The 23,181-nt window shown below is 34.3% G+C and overlaps 1 protein-coding gene across 1 annotated transcript; it reads left to right on the forward strand.

Annotated features, from left to right (window-relative positions):
- Window positions 1-20,343: 20,343 nt before the first annotated feature.
- Window positions 20,344-22,425, forward strand: LOC127087666 (uncharacterized). Its single transcript, XM_051028596.1, has 2 exons — window positions 20,344-20,644; window positions 21,116-22,425. Exons 1-2 carry the CDS (start codon window positions 20,344-20,346, stop codon window positions 22,423-22,425), a joined length of 1,611 nt encoding a protein of 536 aa, XP_050884553.1.
- The last annotated feature ends 756 nt before the right edge of the window (window positions 22,426-23,181 follow it).

Consider the following 23,181-nt stretch of genomic DNA (forward strand, 5'->3'; position numbering starts at 1 on the left):
ACTAAATCTTGAATATGTTTTATTCTCTTAATTGTAGTACTTTGACGAATACAAATCTTACTCAAGAGCTCATTTGGATGAAATGAAGGATGAATTGTGTCAATTCATTATTGATCAAAGAATCATATAGCTAAGTTGTATATTGTTGTACATATATGTATGGAATGTTGTTGTATGTTGTTGTTGTATGTTGTTGTTGTATATATGTTGTATATTGTTGTTGTACTAGTTTTACTAAATCATGAATATGTTGTTGTATATTGTTGATCAAAGAATCATATATTAATGTTGTATATATGGAGGATTAATGTTGTATATAAATGGATTCATGTTGTATATATCAATGGATTAATGGTGTATAACATTGGATTAAAGGATGAAATCAATATGAATTTTACACTTTTGCAGCATGCGAACAGGTTCCCAATTAAATACCCACTGCTTTTCAAACAAATATTTTTAAAATAACTAACACTTTAGAGGGCGCTTTCTGCAGGAAGCGCCCTCTAAACACTTTACATTGACAACTTTAGAGGGCGCTTTGTCCAGAAAGCGCCCTCTAAGGTGGCTTTACATTGACAACTTTAGAGGGCGCTTTATCCAGAAAGCGCCCTCTAAGGTGGCTCTCTAAGGTGGCTTTACATGACAACTTTAGAGGGCGCTTTATCCAGAAAGCGCCCTCTAAGGTGGCCCTTTATGGACCACTCCAGAGGGCGCTTTTTTCTGAAAGCGCACTAGAATGTGGCCCTTAAAGGGCCACTTTAGACAGCGCTTTCTCCAGGAAAACAAAGCGATGTCTTTACCTATGCCAGCGCCACTTTAGAGGGCGCTTAAAAGCGCTGTTATAGGCCAAAATAAGCGCCCTCTTTTCCCTTATTTGGCGTAGTGTATATATATATATATATAAAGACGTAAGTATGGTACATTAAATGCATGGTTCCTTAAATAAACTGAAATGATTCTTGGCCGACATCTGGGTTTGTAATGTCAAGCCCCCGCCTTACTACACGACGACAAAGGATTTGAAGGGCAATTGTTCTAAGATGATCAAATTGAACCCATATGAATCTATCCCGACTATATTTGAATTTAATTCAATTATGACATCCTCGTTGAGGTAACCCATCCACTCTATTTCTTGTAACTGATTTCAACACAATATTTCACAATCATATTATTGAGGATGATGTCACGCAACTATGGAAAAAAATAATCCAAAATTGGTAGATTTCAACACAATCATTCATTGTCATATTATTGAGGATGACATCACACAGCTTGAAAAAAAAAACATCGAAAATTACTAGTGAACAAATTAAAAAGTCATACAAACTATGGAAAACTTAATTTTAGAAATGAGATAAATAAAACTTAAATTTAGATTGAAAATATATTTGAATTTGATTATTTACCGATATATTTGTTGTTGGTTATGAGGATAACGTATGGTAAAAGTGCAAGTAAGAGAAAGCCATTGGAGGTTTCACTAAAAACAAAAGGATATGTGAAAGTTTCCGTTGAGTAAAGTAAAGAAATGATGCGATGCGGTCATTTTCTTGTGTTCAGTGTTCTTTCATCATCGAAAGTGACACGGCATACGTGCCACTCACGTACGACAACTCTTTCAAAAAAACAATAATGCTCTAGCCTGCCAATATATACGATACCTGCTCCCAATTAAATTTAGGTTTAAATGTATTTTTTATCCATTTATCTTAACTTTTTTTTTTTTTATGTTTAATCCTCTTTAAAAAAAATTACTGTAATTTTTAGTCGCTCTGTTTAATATTTCTTAATTTTTTTTTGTCACATCATCAAATTTGTATAGGTGGCTCTTTGGTTTATTATAATACGGCGCCACGTCACAAAATTATACCATGTCATTTAAAACATTAAAAAATATATTTAATAATATTACTTATTAGATTTAAATTCTGAAATTTTATTTATATTTTATTCTATATAAATATATTAATTATTATTTTTAATTTTTTAAATAATTACTATTTTTAAATTAAATATTAAAATAATTACATTTTCAAACTATTTATCAAACTAATCATTTTTCAAATAAAAAAATTACACGACAAAAGCAAGTGTCACTGTAAATAACGCATGCATGCAACGTCACTCTTCATGACGTCATTGCTTATTGCTTTTTACCAATATTGCATGCATATGCCATTTCTCCTGACACATGTTCAATAATCTTTTACATGTATTTAAATAATTAAAAAAAATAAAACATGCATCATGACAGCGACATTTCCTCTTATTGCACCATGTGCGTCTTTAGGATTGACATGTGGTGTGGTGTCTGCTCTTGTGTATAATTTTTTGTTTGAAAAATGATTAATCTGATAAATATAATTATTTTGATATTTAATTTAAAAATAATATTATTTAAAAAAGAAATCTTACTTTTATTATTTAATAAAATATTGGAATCATTAAATTAAAATTTGTTTCACGGGAGGATTTGAACCCTTTCTTGGATAAAAGGCAATCCTTATACCAATTGAGCTACACTTTCTTTTATTTCATATTTGAACAACAACAACTGTTCCTCATTCTGAAATTTTTTTTTAAATATTCAATTTTTTAAAAAATATTTTAAAAATATCCATATTTTAAAAATAATTATAAAAAAAAAAGGAAACAAGTATAGGCGTCACTCCTAGTGGCGACTTGCCCTATCTTTAAGGGTAGGCGCCAACTAGGGTGGCGCCCATGAAGAAAATAGGAAAAAAAAATGTCCATATTTATAATTTTTTTGAAAATACGGATAATTTTGGATTTTTTAAAAAAAAAATTGAATATATTTAAAAAAAAACTTCCCTCATCCTCCCTCTCTGTTTACTTGCCTTTATCATCATCTTCAATCTCAATTGGAAACAACACTACAATTTGTACCTGCACGCACCATTATCATCATTATATACAAGACTCTAGAATCTAGAAATGAACGTGACACTCTCTCTATATTCCACTTTCCATAATGCCAAAAAACCAACCTCAACAATATGATGAGTGTTGTTTTGAAAGCAAAGATGGTGGACAACTTGTTGTTTATGATCGCAAGTATATAACTAACTCCATTTTCTTCTTCTTCTTCATCATCTTAATCACTACTACATTGTTTTAATATATGTTTGTTTGTTTCCAGAACTGTGCAAAAGTTTATCTTCGTTGGAAAAGACCATTCCTTTTTCATATTGCAAAATCTTGGACTTAAGCTAAGTTTCTTGGATTTGATTTATTCATAATATTTTACTTGTGGTAAGCCTTTCATGCAAATGCTGTTTATGAGGTTATTTTGATAGAAATGAAAAGAACGTTTTCACGTAGACATGGTTGTTTTCAATGCAAAAAATATTCGAAGTTTTGTTGTCTTGGCTGTCCAAATTCTCTATACAAAAACTGTGTTTCCGCTTCGGAGTTTATCTTAGAGATGTTCAAAGCTCGTGTTGTGATTGCTTGGAGATAGTTGAGATTTTAGAACTAAATTTGGACCATAATTAAGAAGGTGTAAGTTCATAAACATGGATTGGATATAGTTATCAGATTTATTCTAGATGATGTTCAATATAATTCCAAGTTATACTTTGAATTTCTTTTTCAGAACAAAATACGTCTAAATGATAGAGAAATATATTGGCAAAGATTATACAAGAACTAGTATGCATTGAAAAAAAGAATGAAATAAATAAATCAGAGTTATGAGTTTAAATTCATATAACTTAGAGTGAAGGAAGCATAGAGAGAATGAGGAAGTGGATATATATATATATATATATATATATATATATATATATATATATATATATATATATATATATATATATATATATATATATATATATATATATATATATATATATATATATATATATATATATATATATATATATATTATCATAATTATATTGTAGAATTTAGATTTTTTTTATTAAGGTTGTGTGTTCGAATCCCATAAGTTAAAATTTATTTTATAAATTATAATAAATCTAAAACGTGGTTAATTAATTATTAAAAAAATATTTTATTTATATTAAGTAATATTTAATATTTAATTTTTTAATTTGAAAAAGTATGACATAACAAAATATATGACGTTATATCATGCAATCATGTCAATGCCACCTACACAAATTTGAAGGAGATCAAAATAACTAAAAGAAATATTAAATATAGGGATAAAAGAACTGATTATAATAAAAAAAATCATATATTAATTTCATATTTTAGGGACGAAAAAGCTGATTATAGTAAGGAAATAATATTTGAACTACTAAAAACACACAAATTCATATAAGTTAAAATCAGTTTCGTATTAAAATAATATTTGAATCCTATTTATAGTAAGATTGCAATTATGAGATTCAAACTTCACAAAGAGCAAGAAACACATTCATTGTATTTAATATTTATAATTCTGCTATTTACATCAACAGACAATTAGTTTTCAGATTATTTTGGAAGTAATGGCTACTGACTCAACCATAGATAGGAATTCAGTCAAAGAAATATTTGTAAGGAAATACATATAAATTCATATTCTTATAAATGTCTAATAGAAAAAGAGAAAAATTTAAATTTATTTAATTTATTTAATTTTTTTTAATTGTGATACGAGGAAGAGAGAAACTTTCTTTTATTTTTTAATTAATAAAAAAAATTGTGATTAACTATACGTATATTATTTATTATGATTATTTATATCTAAAATTTTTACACTCAGTTATGCTTCCCCTTCTATATTGACTTCAATGTCATAGAACCGTGTAAGAGCAAAAACATCCTGTTTTTTTCATAGTTACTATACATTAACCAAGAGGATGGTGTCACCACCAAATTTTCTCTGCAGAACAAACCTAAGGCAAGATTGTTGGAAATCCCCCAAAATCTATGGAGAATTTCAATCAATCTTGATGAACAAGATTGTTATTACCCACACAATGGCAATGAAAAGAAAGGAACAATGAAGAAAGAGAGGGTGTATAGAACGATGAAGGAGAAGAGTAATATAATTCTGCAGAGTTTCTCTTTGTCCACAAACTGTGGAAAACTTCTTATTCACTTTGCAACTGCAAAATACTATGAATACAATGTTATGAATGTTCTATTCACTTCTGTTTTAAAACAAGGTTACTCCCTCTATTTATAGATTTAGGTTAACTTGGAACTCAAGGCAAAATCCAAAACTATAAAAGCCCAAAATTATAAAAGCCCAAAATAGCTAACACTACTCAACACACTAGGTGGTTCGACACTTCCTTGCTTCTGTCGAGCAACCTGCTTCGACACAAGGAATTAAAATTTAACACACTACCTAATTCATTATGTCTAAGTTATCTACGTTCATCATAGCTCTTAGTCTTCTGAACACTTCGACCTGCACTCCCTTCGTCATGATGTCTGCAATCTGATTCTCAGTTTTACAGTGTTCCACACTCATTTTCCTATTTGCTACTTACTCTCGAAGATAATGAAACCTCATTTCGATGTGCTTACTTCGACCATGTGCTATCGCATTCTTCACCATATTAATAGTTGACATGATGTCGATCTTCATGGTAATTGCTCCATGACTCTTCGCTGTTATTTCTTCGACCAGATTCACCATCCATGTTGCTTGACATGCACAAATAGAAGCAGCTATGTATTCTTCTTCGCATGATGATAATGCCATTACTGGCTCTTTTCTCGAACTCCAAGCAACTGGTGCACCACCTAGCATAAACACATAGCCAACTGTGGATTTTGGATCCTCAGCATCACTACACCAACTTGAGTCTGTGTATCCCACTAATTTACATTCTTTTCCTTCATCAGCTGCAGGAAACAAAATGTCATAGTCGAGAGTTCCTTTCAGATACCTTAGTATCTTCTTTGCCGCTGCTAGATGTGATACCTTTGGCTTCTGTATGAACCTACTCACCATACCTACATTGTATGCTAAGTCAGGCCTTGTGTGACAAAGGTATCGTAGTGACCCAATAAGTCTTCTATATTGGGTTGGGTCGACATCATCTTCATCTGAATCTTTTAACAATTGTAATTTGGGCTCATCTGGAGTCGAAGTTAGGTTGCAATCTTGCATCTCAAATCTTTTGAGAATTTCGCCTGTATACCTTCTTTGACGCATCATCAAACCTCTACCACTCTTGTAGAATTCGATGCCAAAGAAATATGAAATGTCACCCAGATCTGACATTTTGAATTCCTTGTTGAGATCACCTTTGAAGTCTTCGATCTCCTTCTTGCAGCTACCTGTTATCAATAGGTCATCGACATAGAGGCATAGTAAAAGCAATTCACTCTTGCTTCTTCTTACATATACTCTATGTTCAGATTTGCACTTCAGAAATTCCTTCTCCCTTAGAAAACCATCTATCTTTTTGTTCCAAGCTCTTGGAGCTTGTTTAAGTCCGTACAGGGCTTTATGTAGCCTGTACACTTTTCTTTCTTCGCCATGTTTCATAAACCTAGGTGGTTGTGCAATATAAACTTCTTCTTCTAAGGGGACATTAAGGAATGCACATTTCACATCCATCTGACACATCTGCTAGTTGCTCATATTTGCTAGACCAACAACCAACCTGATTGTTTTGATCCTAGCAACAGGTGCAAAAATTTCATCAAAGTCGATGCCTTCTTTCTGAAGAAATCCTTTCGCCATAAGTCTCGCCTTGTGTCGAGTCACTTCTCCTTTGGGATTCAACTTCACCTTGTATACCCACTTCACATCGATTGCCATCTTGTCTTGGGGAAATTCGACAAGTGACCAAGTGTTGTTGACTTCGATTGACATCAGCTCTTCGTCCATTGCTTTCATCCACTTTGAATCTTTCAATGCCTCAATTGCATTGACAGGTTCAACATCTGAGTAGAAAGCATAATGTACCAGCTCACCTTCTTCATCGACCACATCATCTGATGTAATCACACATTCTTGCAATCTTGCAGGCATGTGTCTAGTTCTTTGAGGTCTGCTTGTACTTGCTTCACCTCTAACTTCTTCTTGTCGAACTTCTCTTTCGACTTCACTAGCTGGTTCATCATAAAAGATTCTCACTGAATCTTTCTTGACATTCTCAGTCCAATCCCACTCCTTAAGCTCATCTATGATCATGTCCCTGTTGATCACTACTTGCTTATTCACTGGGTCGAACAACTCATATCCTCCAGTCGAATGATATCCTATCAGGATCATCTGACTGGATTTATCATCAAGTTTTCTTCTCAACTGATCTGGAACATGTCTGTGTGCTATAGATCCAAACACACTCAAATGACTCAAGATAGGCCTGACACCAGACCAACATTCTTCTTGCGTGATTCCTTCTAGCTTCTTCGTCGGGCATCTGTTCAAGATATATGTCGCATTTAACACAACTTCTCCCCATAATTCTTCGGGTAGATGCTTTCCTTTCAACATACTTCTAACCATATTCATAATGGTTCTATTCTTCCTTTTTGCGACTTCATTCTGCTGTGAAGTGTAGGGTGGCACCACCTCATGCACAATCCCTTCTTTCACACATAATGCATTGAAGTATTTCGACACATATTCTCCACCACCATCAGTCCTCAAAATCTTAATCTTTCGACTGCTCTGTCTTTCGACCATAGATTTAAACTTGGCAAATACCTCGATCACTTCACTTTTCTTCTGGATCAGGTAAGACCATAATTTTCGACTGAATATCATCTATGAATGTAACAAAGTATTTATTACCTCCAATCGAATCCACCTGGAGAGGACCACATACATCAGAGTATATGACTTCAAGAATTGTCTTCGACCTGCTTCCTGTATCCTTACTGAAGTTGTTCTTATGCTGCTTCTCCTGAACACATTCTTCACACACTTCGTTTGGAATGTCGATTTCTGGTAATTCTTAAACCATATTTCTTCTCTTCAAACCTCTGATGTCTTTGAAATTGAGATGGCCAAGTCTATAATGCCATATTCATTCATCTCTGATGGCTGCTGATGCAAGGCACATATACTCCATCACATTTAGTTCAATCTTGAAGGTTCTATTCTGAGACATTGGAGCCTTCAAGATCAACCTTCCATTTGAGTCGAGAACTCTCATCATCTTGTCTTTGATCGACACCTTTTAGTTCTTTTCGACTAACTTCCATATGTTGAGCAAATTACTCTTCATGCCTGGTATGTACAACACATTTGAAATTACTGACCTCTTGCCATCTTTCCTCATAATCAGAACATCACCAACACCTTCAGCTGCTAGAGTGTTGTCATTTGCAAATTTCACCATGTTCTTCATTGAAGGTTTTATGTTCAGAAACCAATCTTTTCTTCCAGACATGTGTGATGAGCATCCTGAATTCAAGTACCACTGGTCCTTGAATCTCTCTTCATCTCTTGTTGTAACTATCAGCAACATGTCTTCTTCTTCATGTTTCGCCAGCTTTGAATAAGTTTCTTGATTCTTCTGCTTTTCTGGAAAATCACTAGAATAGTGACCATACTTCTAACAATTGTAACATTGAATGTGACTCTTGTCTGGCTTTTGACCACCACCTCTTCCACTACCTGCAACACCACCTCTTTGGTTGCCTTGGTTCTAGGGTTTTCTCTGATTCGACCAATCGAATTATTGTGACCTCCTCTGCCTTTGTTGCCACTCCAGCTACCTTTGCCTTTTCTTTCTTTTGCTGATTGAGCCTACAAAGCCATATCACTCTTCGACTTTCTGGCAACTCTTTCAGCCATTCTTTGTTCATGAGATTCAAGAGTCCCTTGAAGCTCTTCCTTTGTCAATTTTGACAAATCTTTCGACTCTTCTATGGCTACTACCACGTGGTCGAACTTTGGAGCCAACGACCTCAAGATCTTTCCAACAACAGATCTTGATGTCAACACTTCTCCATATACCTTGATTTGATTCACCAGTTTCGTAACCTTTGTGAAAAAATCAGTTATGCTTTCATTGTCTTCCATCTGAAGCAATTCATACGTTCTTTTGTGAGTTTGTAACCTCACCTCTTTCACCTTCTCCGCGCCTCCAAACGATTTCTCCTGAATTTCCCATGCTTCTTTCGCTGACTCTGCATCACTAGCCTTTTCAAAGTTATCTGCATCAACACATTGATGGATTGTAAAGACAACTTTATAATCTTTCTTCTTCAATTCTTTATGTGCGGCCTTTTCTTGATCTGTCGCGGCTTCTGTAAGCGTTGCTACTCATTCCTTCACAAGATCCCAAAGATCTTGATAACATAACACAACCTTTATTTGCTTGCACCAATTCTCATAATTGTTGTTCTTGAGAATCGAAAGATTTGCTGGAAAATTCCCGTTTGGATGATTCGTTGCCTATAAGACCCCAATTTTGACCCTAAGATCCCTCATGCTATCTCATCATATGCACTAGCATTGGGATTACACCTTGACATTCTCCTTATCCCTCATTCATTGGGTTTGCATTGTGAGAGATCACCAAACACTTTAGATTGTATCATACTTTGTTTTTCTTTATTTACTAACCAAAATACCAAAAATATGTCATTGTATAATTTAACTCTTTTGTAGGTAGTGCACATGCTCACCTATGCTCTATCAAGCTCATATTTTGGGTTTGAGACCCTCAATGCAAGAAGCTAAATCAAGAATTGGTTTAAATTAGCTCTAGAAATCATATATGAATCCCCATGATCTTCACATGTTATTTTAATCAAGAGATCATCAAGAGTTTGGAGTTTGTTTGCCTTGGAAACCCTAATTCATCTAGGTATCTTGTGTGACTTCTTCAACAAATTTCTTCAACAATTGATCAAATATTTCAAGGTATATTTCACCTTACATCATCTTATGCATATATGATCCTCCATGAGCCCCAAAATTCAAGAGAATGTCAAGCTAGCAAGTTGGTTCATGGTGGTTGGCCAGAGAAAGTCAACCAGTCAAAACTGAGGTTCCCTAGACCCTATCTCCTAAACTTTTTGTCATATGAAAATGATTCCAAGAGAAATGTTACTCTAAATGACATTACAAACAACTTTCATTTTGAAGTCAAGAGCTAGTTTTGCTTGGAAAGTCATTTTTTATGGTGAAAGATTATAGGTCATTTTGTCTAAACCCTAGTTTAGAGGTCAACTTACCAAGACCATAACTTGCTAAATTTTCATGATATGAAAGCCATTCAAATTGACTGATAAAATTCAAGATGTATACTTCAACTTTGATGTTTAGAGGAAGTGCAAATTCAACTTGTAAATGCATATGCCAAGAGGAAAGATTATAGGTCATTTTGGACCAATACCATTGAACAAGTGATTTTCCTCAACTTCTAAAATGCATAACTCCTTTATGCCAAATCCAAACGAGGTCAAATTTGTGACTATATTGAATAGGTTTGAGAGATATACAACTTTGATGAAGGAACGTTTCTCATTTGAAGTCCATAGAGAAAGTTATTCAAGGTGGAAGAAGTGAACATTTGACTTGGGACTTTGAAACTTTTTAAATATGTTTGATTTCCCAAACTTCCACCTCAAAATTCATCATGATCCAAGCTTCAAACTAAAAAGTTTCCAACATGAAAGTTGTTCCCCTTGATCTCACCTTTCCAAAACATCCATGATCATCTCATTTGGATCAAAATTGAAGGACTTGTGTATGGGTGTAAGTTGAAGCACCATTTGGATAATTTCAAGTTCCATTTTCCACACACACTTGCATGAGCTTCCAACATGATTTCAGCATGATGAACATTGGATTATGGATCAGAATACATCATCTCATGAGCCTAGTGCACGCCCATGCATCCATGCAAGAGGGAATCTCAATTTTTTCCAAAATTGGAAGTGTGTGAAAATAAATCTCATGGCCTATAAATAAGACCCTCATTGCTCAGAATTAGGGACCTCATGCCCAAGCTTTGAACCTGCAACCACAAACCCTCCCCATTGAAGGATAAACTTGAGGATTTTCTTTGAAAATCGAGTTTCAATTCTCCATCTGTTTTGAGATTGAAACTCCAAGAGTCCATCCCTTTCCTTGATCTATTTCTCTTCCACCAAGCATTTGAAGCAAGGCCAAGCATAACTAAAAGCAAGATCGTGTCAATCTGAAGCTCCATTGAAGGTGAATTTTCAGATTTTTCATCTCTTCGATTCTCCATCAATTCTCCACTATTCTTGTTAATTTTTGGTTGTCTGAAGTCCTACCAATGTAGACAAGAAGATTGAGTTGCTTTGAGGTCAAATCGAAGCAACTCAGTTCATGATCCTTAAAATTCAAATACCTGTATCTTTTCATATACTTGGAATTGGACAAAATTGAGGCCACTTTCGTGCTCCTGAGCATTTTCCTTCAAAATAGTGTACTCATTTTCCATTTTTATTTGAGTTGAGCTTGGACCAGTCCGGTGGTCCTCACCGGAGAAGATGACCAGAGCTGGGGCTCTAGTGGTGTGTTGGCTTATCCAGAACCCTTTGATATGATCCACAGCTTCTAATCTCATCCATCCAAAGTAATTACCACGCGTGTGGGACAGTTGACTCACGTTCACCTAGAACGTGCGTTTTCATCCATCTGATCTGCCACCTCAATTAATGAGGGAGATCAGATGGCTCATGTTTTTTTGAATTTTTGAATATTCCATTTAATTGCTTATTTTTGATTAATTCATATTAATTTCATTATTGATCTAAAAAATATGGGACTTTCACAAAAAAAAATTCAAATATTTTTCTCTTTCATTTTCTGAATTAAAATTATTTTTTGAATCAATATTGATATTTTTCATAATTTAATTGTCTTTGTGCATATTTTTAATTATTTAAAAATAATGAAACTTTTTCTCCAAGGTCCTTTGACCTTGTTTGACCTATGATAAATCTCTTGGCCATTTATTTGGTGTTTTGAAGAGGGTTTAGGTTTTTGATCAAACATAATTTAATTTAAATGCATTTCAATTTGATTTTTAATTGTTTAATTGTGTGAAAGTTATGTTGAGCCATTTTTATTGACTTGTGAAGTTTGACTATATGTTTGAGACTTGGTCAAGGTTGATTTGACTTTTGTTGGATTAAAATCATTGGATTTAGGGGATTGATGAAATGTACATTTCATCTCCCAAAATGAATGAATAATTTTAATTTGATAAAATTCCTCCCATGACCAATTTATGTTGATCTCATTTCCCCTCCCTCTTTATCTTCAATCCCATTCTATTCCATCACTTTCATTAACCAATGAAGTCTCAATATCCTAAGACTAATTGGTTCATCAATAACTTTGTGTTACATGAACCAATACAAGTATGGATGAGATTAGGTCCACCCTTTGATCATTTTCTTTTTGTGTGTGGTATATTTTAGGAGTATGGTTCATTATACCATATCTCTAACATGCATTAACACAAAAAAAATTATTGCCCGACCTCAGATAGTTGTGACTTCAACATAAGTCCAATTACGATTGCTTAACGTAGCGCTAAATTTTGACCCAAAAGCATAGAATTCTAGTAAGTGATATTGTAAGTCTCCCCCCTTTCATGGTATTGTGTGGAAACTTGGCCGTTTTTCCTTCCTTTGGAAGATATCTTGGTTCAAGGATGCATGCTGGTGAATAGAGGGTTGAGTGGTCTCCAAAGAACAACTTAATCAATTAAAAAGCAAATTACCACTAACATCTAATCAACTAACATTTGACTAACTTCTATTATTATTGCTTTTAATTTCAAGTCATTTACTTTATGCAATTTAAATTCAAGTCATTTATCATTTCATTTGCCATTTACATATCATTTAACTTGTTTATGTTTATGCCATTTTCATTTTTCTCACTTGAGCCATATATTGTGAGTGTATATATTTGTTTGAGTATCTTGTTTGTGTTTATGGTCTTAGGACCTTAAAATACTTAATAAACAACAAAAACCCTAAAAAAATGTTTGTGTGGACTGTTGGATTTGATTTGAGCTTTGGACTTAGAATTAGGCAACATTTCATATGCAAAAGGACATGGCCAATGCCAACATTTCTGAGACCAAGTTATTATGATTGGAGCTCTCATCTGATGCAAGTATTGGGATCCACATGAATTCATCTGCCACATGGTCCTTGATGCAACTGTTACTTTGAACCTGTGCCTAATGCCTTATTTTGAGCCAATCAAGGAGTATGTCATCTGATACATGGGAAGATTAAGAAGAAGATTGTGATGTTGCTTGCTTGGATGTGGCTATCTTTATTTGATGCCTCACTCTTCATATTGCTGCTTGCTTGATTTAAAATCCAAAGGAAAATGGGTTTCTATATGACATTCTTGTCTATTGGATTGCATCCCATTGGTCAGATCTTTTCAACTCTTAACTTTTAAAAAAATTCTTAGGATTAGTCTCTTAATCTCCTTCCATTCTCTTAAATTTCAAATCTCTTCCCCTTTTCAAAACCTTCTTTGCTTGTGATTTCTAAACTTAGACTTTATTGCAAATTAGAAACTTTGGGCCTATGCCATTGCATTTTTAAACTCTTTTCTTAAATCAAACTTGTAAATGAATCTAACCATATTGACTTGAAATTTCAAAAGACAAAAAAGAACTAACACTCATTCAAACTCTTTTAGGCCTTTTGTGCCTCTTTTAAACTTAAACTTTTGTTAAAAGCAATTCACTCACTTTGAAATTGATACCATGAACTACGAGGTTTTGATCCCTCGTTTTATGTTGGTACGTAGGCACAAGTCCGAAGGTCTTGTCAAACACAAAAGTATAATCAATGAATTCTTTTCTCATCCCTACACTCTATTTTTATCAAACATCTTTTATACCAAAACACATACACACATAAGAAAGGGCTCCCTAGGAGTACCTAGGACACTTTGGGTGCTAACACCTTCCCTTCGTGTAACCAACCCCCTTACCTGTAATCTCTGGCATTTTATTAGGTTTGATTTGAAAACTTCTTATCTTTGGGTTTTGTTCGTACTTTTCCCTTTTCCTTTGGAAACAATAAAAGTGCGGTGGTGACTCTGGTTTTATTGATGTTGAGTTTATCCATAGCTTAATGGTCATGAATTTACCACTACAGAAATTAAGTGGCGACTCTGCTGAGGAGTAGTCCTCAATGGGTTTAGCCTACTTTTTTATGTGTATATATTTGTATATTTGATGTTTGTATATTTTTTTGTGTGATATAATCTGCTTGTTGTGCTTGGTGATCTCTGAGTGGTGAGATAAGTTCTAACCCGAACTTGAGTGCAATTAAGATAGGAGGATAGTATAGTCATGTTCGACTTGTGCGGAGTAGTCCTTAACAAGTTGGCTTGAGACCCATTGTCGCACCTCGAAAAAATGAGAACACGACTTAAGCGAAGCGCAATCGCACGCTCGCAATGATGGACTGAACAGAGTCGCCACCGAACTTTATTTATTCCTAAAAAGGAAAGGGGAAATATCGATAAAACCCAAGACAAAACGATAATGATTATGGTCGTCGCAACCAAATCAGGGTTCGGGAGTCGATTACGCGAGGGGAAGGTATTAGCACCCCTCACGTCCGTTGTACTCAACGGGAACCATTAGGTTAGTTGTGTGCGTTAGTGTTAGTTTAAAATGTTAGGCTTCTCAAGTTATTAGGTGGGAAAGAAAGAATAGAAGAAAAGAGTATTTTTGGGTTTTTAACGAAGGACTAAACCTAAGTTTTTTATTAGTGGGCCTGACAAGATTTTGCAATCCTGCTCCTACGTATCTCAATAGAGAAATCAAGGCTTACGTAGTTCTGGATAGAAAAATGTTTGTTTGTTGGTCGATTTTAGCGAAAGCTATATTGTATTAATCGAAGAAAACATTGTTTTACCCAAAATAGATGAGGAGCGGACGTATACCACACGTCGAATGGATTTACAAATCAACATTCGGAAAAACATCACTTATCTCAACTCAACAATCGTGGCCGAAGCATTGCTTTGCATCATCTTAAGACAAGATGTCTTTCGTTTATGAAAATGGTTTTCTGATTAATCGCACGACGGCGAAAAAAGGAGTTTGATTGGTTGGATGTACTTTGAGTGATGGCGAGAACTTTGATGAGCGAGATATCCATCTCGAATCCTAGTCTCAGGAGTGCACGGTATACACCATGTTCTATTTCCATCTTATTTGAAAAAATGTTTAATAAGAATTAAGTGTTTTGAGGTTTGATTGAGAAAGGGTTTGAAGAAACCGCATTGACAATTTTGGATGATGGCGAGAGCTAAGATAGGCGAGGCATCCGCCTCGAATCTTAACCTCAGGAGTGCACGGTATACACCATGTTCCATTTCCATCTTTATTGAAAGAGGTTAAGATAGGAATTAAGTATTTTGGAGTTTGAAAGACGAGTACTTGTGACTTACAAGCTCTTACAGCTTGGGTCTAATACTCGGGACTACGTCTGGATATTTCACCCAGGTAATCTTTTTCTTTCGAATTTGCTTAAGGAAATGGTTCAAATATTTACAAGTGTCTTGGAGGGAAGACGAATATTTATGGCTTGCAAGCTCTTACAGCTTGAGCCTAATATTCGGGATTATAACTGGATATTCCATCCAGGATAATCTTTTTCTTCAAAATTTTACTTAGAAAAAAGATTTGAATATTGGAGTGTGGGAGAGAAGACAAATATTTATGGCTTGCAAGCTCTTACAACTTGAGCCTAATATTCGGGATTATAACTGGATATTCCATCCAGGATAATCTTTTTCTTCATATTTCAATAAAAAGATACGTTTGAATAGAAGGATTAATGTGAAGGTTTGAGGTGTTGGTCAATTAAGTTGATATGGCGTATGAGTTCGTGGAGAATATGCCCAAAAGTAAGCCGAACGAAATAAATAAATAAATCAACAAATTATTTACAACACATTAAAAATTAAACCGGAAAGAATAAAATCAACAAGCGTAAAAAAGTAGGACTAGATAAAAAGGTACAAAAATGGTAAAATAAATATTAAGAAGTTATAAAAATTTAAAATAAAATAGTAAGCATAAAAATAAAAATATGAAGATATGTTATTCCCAAGTATCGAGCCCATCCCACTAAAGAAGGTGAAATTGCTTCCTCTCCACTCGGCCACTTATGTTCATTTGTTACCCTAACAACAACTTAAATATATAAACAAGAATAGATAAAGATAGTTTAAAATAAAAAACTAACTAAAATGAGATGGGCTGTTTAAGCTAATGAGCAACTAAAGCCCACGAAAATGGTGAGAGAATCCCAAAGGCCAACCCTAGCCGCCTGGCTGTTGGGTGGAGATAACAAGGCTGACCATTATCAATGCCAGCAGTAATTAACGAAAAGTTGCAAGGAAAAGCCACACGGTCATTAAGTGGCACAGTAACCCTCACAGGTGGGTTTTAAATGCCTTAAAGTAAATAAAAGAAAAGAAACGGAAGGAAAGTGAATCAAATCACAAAAGATTCGTTCATCTTCCTCAAGAAAACAAACCCATTCTCTTGACCTCTCTCTAAATGCAAACGAACCCGTGGCTTCAAAAAAATCAACAAGAACGCTCACCTTTCTTGCTTGCTCTTCAGACGTCTCCGCTTCGATACGAATCTCCTGCTCCCACAAATCTTCTATGCTTCGTCAATCGCTGGTGGTCGCGACCTGGTGGAGGAGGAGGCGGCTCTCTCTTCTTCGGTGAAAAAATTATTAGGGTTTCTTTTGCTTTTCAGTAGCCGTCGGATTTTCTAGGGTTTTTTTTTCCTTGAATCGTGGAGGAGGCGGCTCCTTTTATACTCACCCTCTTAGGGTTTTTAAGCTGGCTATGGAGATCAAAAGGGTAATGCTCTGCGAAGTCCTTTAGGGTGCTCACAGTTTGTATGTCTCATTTGGTATTTGATCTGGAACAGGTAACACGAATCCTACTTTCTTCTTTGGAATTTGTCCTAATTCCTTTTTGGGTTATTTGTTAACTTTTACCGCCGGTAAAGGGCTTTTTACCGCTGTGAATTTACCGGAATATTCATGTGTGGTTTGATGCTTGCAGGAGAAAACATTGAGCTTGGGGGCATGGCTTTCACATGGCTTTGGTGGTGCGATTCGTTCGGAGGCGAAATGCTGCAGGATTGGTGTTTAAGCTTTTTGATCCTTTCAGAATTTTATCAGATATAGCAATTGGTTGGACAGGTTCGTCATCCTAAAGTCTTACTGGATTGCACTTCTTTATTATCATCACTCTTGACAGAAAGGTCCTAACCCTTGAGGAATAATGTGACAGGTCCAAGACTTTTGACATTTTCATCATCAGAACTGTTGGAACCTCTTGGTTTGGATCAAATATGAAACCGATATTGGAGATTTATTACTTCTGCTTCTCAAAGCGATCCAGGTTGTGGCAGGATTTTTGTGGAATTTCAAGATGGCTGTTGGAAACTGTTGGATTCTGGAGAGGGTTCTGATACTCCAATGGCCTCATTGGCTGTACGTGGAATCAAAGAGTCCCACTTTCATATGAGGTTACAAAGAATTGAGATATCCTTCAAAGAATCAAGATTGGGGTACTGATATTTACTGTCCTACTTCTGTCTGCATGACTTGATGACAAATTGGTCCAGGGACATCCAAGGCATAGAAAAATGGTAAACTTCTTGGTTTCTAACCCTACCTTTCATGTACATTGTAGAGTCGCTGAATTTATGCATAATTGCTGCATTTGATGTTTATGCAGAATTTTAGATCATGGCACATTCTGGTGAGCCCTTCGACGCCATACATAAAATGCAGCTTCAACGCAGTTGGCAATCTCGAGTGCAATATGTTCAGAAGATATGTCCAAGCGATCAAGTAAGCACTCTGAGGAGAACTGATTTGATGTGATGTATCGGTAAATAAAATCTCTGAGGCAAGCTCTTCCATTCTTAGGGAGTGTTTCCGGATATGACTCGGGAACTTCCGTTTCGGCCAAAGCAAAGTTGTTGATAGACATGGCTGCTTTGGGAATTTGACTAGCACTTGAATCAGTGACACAACAACGAGATCCATCTTTTTCTTGTGAGAATCTTCACTGTTTAGAGATAAAGTTTCCATCTTTGAGGAAAAAACAGGTTTGGAAAGTTTTGAATTCGAAAAGGTGAAATGGTGATATTTGTGACTACTCAACAGAAAAAGGAACATGGCAAAGGAGTGTGATGACGATGAAGACACAAGCACACACTATGTTTTTGTTTGAGATGAACTTGATTTGATTTTGAATTTTCAAAGTTTGAAAAGATGGTTCTGTTTTCACTAAAGATCCCATTTGTACTTTCACAGGTTTCTAATAGCAGCATACTTGTTGGCCCTGAATGGTTATGCCAATGTTTTCCATCTAGAAGAAGATTCTACCAACTATTCCGGAAGAGTGAATTTATTGCTAACATTGTGCCTGTAGGGAATCTTGGACTTAGTTTTGATCATAAAGAAGATATGTAAAGATTTCCTTCATAACATTTCTTGATCTTTTGCAGATGCAGGGTTTTGAAATCCTTTTTGCTTTAACTTTAATCAATTCGGCTACAGAACTTGGAGGGCCTTCTATTCACCGTCACCCAAGGTTGTTAAGCTTAATTCAGGATGAGCTTTTTCATAATCTGATGCGATTTGGTTTGTCAATGAGTCCACTCATACTTTCAATGGTGTGTAGCATTGTTCTCAATCTATATCACCATCTTCGTACAGAACTCAAATTGCAGCTAGAAGCATTTTTTTCTTGCGTCATTTTGAGACTTGCACAAAGCAGATATGGGGCTCCATACCAGCAGCAAGAGGTAGCCATGGAAGCCCTTGTCGACTTCTGCAGGCAAAAGACATTTATGGTTGATATGTATGCTAGCTTTGATAGCGACATAACTTGCAGTAATGTCTTTGAAGACCTCGCTAATTTGTTGTCAAAAAGTGCATTTCCTGTGAACTGTCCATTGTCTGCCATGCATATTCTTGCTTTGGATGGTCTTATTGCTGTTATATAGGGAATGGCTGAAAGGATAACCAATGGACCTGCAAACTCAGAATATTCTCCAGTGAATCTTGACTTGTTATGATTCTTTTTACTCTTTGCAAGAGAAAAACCTTCATCCTCTAAAGCATCATCAAAATCATCATCATCTTCGGAAGATTCTGGTTGATCATTGTTGCTGCTGGTTTTTTCTCTTTAGGATTTTCCTTGCCGCTTTTATCGACTTTCTCATTGCTGCTGCTGCTGGTGGCTTGCTGTTTTGAATCCAACTTCGTTTGCCATTTTGGTTTTGGCTTCCACCACTTTGGAACGAAAAGCATCAGCAGTTCTGCTATGTATTTTTATTAAAAGATATTGCCACATCTCACAATTCCATTTTTGGTGCAGGAAATATGCTACATGCATGATGATTGCTCGCCGCATATTGTTCACCGAGACGTGAAAACAAGTAACATTCTTTTGAATTCATAATTCAATGCAAAAGTTGTTGATTTCGGTCTCGCCAGGATACTGATTAAACTAGAAGAACTTGCCACCATGCCAACTGTGGCTGCGCATTTGGATATATTGCTCCAGGTGAAACAATTTCGAATTCCCGTTTTCTCATAAAATTCGACTATCTTAAGTTATTAGATCTCAATGTTTATTTCGTGTATGAATTGCAGAATATGCTCAAACAATTAGAATCAATGAGAAGATAGATGTTTACGGCTTTGGAGTAGTTCTATTGGAACTGACAACTGGAAAAGAAACTAATCTAAAAAATTGCCAGCCGGTAGACCATCAATGAAGGAAGTCTTGAAGATATGGATCGGTTGCAGAGATCCGCAAGCAAGCCAATGCAAAGAAGATTGTTGATATTCATGATGATGCTCCACTCCTTAAGAACTTTGATAATGTGATGTACTCCCTCCGGCCTGATTTATAAGCAACTTTTCCTATTTTCACACTTATTAAGAAACTTTAGTTTTGTGAAAAAATTAAGTTAGATGGACAAAAATATCCTCAATCAGAATTAAATGAGGCATGGGATATGGTGCCCACGTTTACTTGTAAATATGTTATTCATGATTAGATTGACAGCAGTAATAACAATTAATAGCAGCATTCATAATAATAAATTATTTGTTTATATGGTCAGAACATTAAAAAATGTCATTTGTATTACAGTAATTTCAACTTTATCACACTTTCTATACCTTTTTATATTCTTAAAACTTTTTGCACAGTAATTTAAATTTTGTAAACGAAATTTTTGGTGGTAATATTTCCCGGTTTAATTTTCACACTTCCCTCCTTAATTTTCTACTTGATTTTCTATATATTTAAGATTAAAACTAACACTAAAATGAATGTGATTTTTCTTTGAGTGTATGAAAATGCCTCTTGATATTGATTTAAATTTATGCTTATCATATGAAGAAGAAGAAATAACTAATGTTGAGTTGAACGTAAATCCCTCATATGTTGACTTGAATGTGTATCCTTCATATGAGGAAGAATTTAATGTTAATTTAAATATGAATCATTCATATGAAGTAGCAGAAGAAGAATATAGAGATGATTTGATGAATGTTGGTCTCTCATATGAAGAAGTTTTTCATGAAAATGAGGCTGAAACTCATTCTTCTACCAGTCACATAGTCAACCATGATGATATCTCTCTAAATGAGGCAACAGGTAATTTTCCTATGGTTTTATTGTCATGAGCTATTTTAAAGAAAAGATGTTATATTATTCCACTAGTTATGTTATTTCACTTACTATACTTTTATGTTTTTATTTTGAACTGAATTTCTACTTCACACAGTACTAGTACTTTTCAATTTGTATGCTACTGCAATTGTGATTTTTCTTTGATTTTCTATTTTTATTTTGAATGTTGAAGACATGCAATTGGATTTTCTATACCTATTCATTGATTCAATAAAAATAAAGACATGCAATTGTTTTATGCCTATTATATTTATAATGTTTTGATTCTTGCCATATTAAATCAGGCTATTTGATTTATTGCCATAATAAAAAATTTGTTTTATTTTTAGTAATTGAGTTATTGTTATAAACTCACATAAACAAAGTTAATATTTGTTTTATTGATTTGTAATTATGTTTTCTTTTTAATTTATAATAATTAAATTTTTTTAGTAGGAAATGTTGTTAATGAAACACAACCATTGAAAAGGAAACGTTCTTTTTTGGACAACACGCAGAGGAAAATTATTTCTGAAATATTGATAAACTCAAGCTGTGAAGGAAAACTTAATCGTGGAATTGTTAAAAAAGTTGCTTCCTCTTATTCAGTCTCTACAGATGTTATTTATCGGATTTGGAGACAGATTAATGAAACGGGTGATGCATGCCACAAGAAAACAAAAAATTGTGGTCGTAAAAGAGTTGAGATAGACTTTGAAAAAATTCGTGATATTTCGTTACCTAAGCGTAGCACTTTTCGATCTTTAGCAAAAGCTTTAGGTATTAGAAGCAAGTCAATATTGGAAAAATATGTGAGTGAAGGGGTATTGCGTAAACATTCAAGCACGTTGAAGCCACATATGAAGGATGATAATATGAAACAACGTCTTAGATTCTGCTTGAGTATGCTTGAGGAAACTAGCATTCCTCATGATCCAATTTTTAAATCCATGTATAACATTGTGCACATAGATGAAAAGTGGTTTTATATGTCAAAAAATTCAACAAATTATTACCTTCTTGCAAATGAGGATGATCCATATAGGACTTGCAGAAACAAAAATTATATTCAGAAGGTCATGTTTTTAGTAGCGGTAGCTAGACCCAAATTTGATGATGAAGATAATGTGACGTTCACTGGAAAAATTGGTGTATTTCCCCTAGTCGATAAAGTGCCGGCAAGAAGGTCAAGTGTCAATCGATCAGCAGGAACACTTGAAACAAAACCAATTACTTCTATCACTAAAGATGTCAGTCGAATGTTTTTAATAAACAAGATCTTACCAGCCATCAAAGAAAAATGGCCACGAGAGCATGCATATGAGACAATTTTTATTCAGCAAGATAATGCACCGTGTCATGTTTCTTTAGATGATGAAGAATTTCGTGTAGCAGCTTCTGAAGGAGGTTTTGACATTCGTTTGACTTGTCAACCGCCTAATTCTCCCGATTTAAATGTTTTGGATTTAGGTTTCTTTAGTGCCATACAATCATTGCAACAGAAAGAAGTGGTTAATTCCGTTGATGAGCTTATTCAAGTCGTAGAAAATGCTTATGAGTCTTTTGATATCAAAAGTTCAAACAAGATTTTTCTTACACTTCAATCGTGTATGGTTGAAATTATGAAGAAGAAAGGATCCAATGATTATAAAATTCCTCATATGAAAAAAGATGTATTGCATACTCAAGGAAGGCTACCCACTCAACTCAAATGTGATAGAGAATTAGTTCAAAAAACTTATGAATATTTATATAATGTTGGCTAAACAAATGTGATGGAAATTTTTATATTATGAAAAAGTTGAATTGCATGAGTTATTATAACTACTAGTACTTGTTTTCTAATTATATTTTAAATGAAAAAGTTGATATAAAATATACTATGAAATTAGTTCAAATATAAAATTCAATAGTACTCCTACCATTTTTTCTAATTAAAAAATTAAAGAATACAGTACTATTTTCATCCATAATAAATTTTCTATTTAATCATTTCACACAGTATATAAGGAGTTTACAATTTGCTTTAAGCAAAAAAAGTTATTAGTAATAATTTGAAATAAATGCAGTAGTACAGTTTCAAATAATTTAAAATGAAATATGAATAGTACAGTAAAATAAAAGGAAAATATGCATAATAGGACAAAAGTACTATTCCTTGAAAGGCAAAATTAACATGATTACATTACTGCATATTAAATGTGCATTGTTACTTTTATTGATATTAGACAAAGGGTATTTTTGGAATAAAGTATTTAATAGAGTAGAATATATTGACTTTTGCTTATATTTAAGGCCAAAAAATTCTAAAGACTTTTGCTTATAAATAAGGCCAGAGGGAGTACGTTTGTAACGAACTTGGAACTGAGTTTTTGACTAACAGTTACAGCTCCATGTTTTCTCTTTTAAAGTGCAACATTCACTTTAGACTTTAAAGAAAATAAATCCACAGCTTAATAAACTATGAAAAATTGCTCCAGCCTTCTCTTTGTTACCCTGTTCAAATAGCCAACAAATGAGAA

The sequence above is a fragment of the Lathyrus oleraceus genome, chromosome 5, assembly GCF_024323335.1.
Source record: "Lathyrus oleraceus cultivar Zhongwan6 chromosome 5, CAAS_Psat_ZW6_1.0, whole genome shotgun sequence".
NCBI classification, from domain to species: domain Eukaryota; kingdom Viridiplantae; phylum Streptophyta; class Magnoliopsida; order Fabales; family Fabaceae; genus Lathyrus; species Lathyrus oleraceus.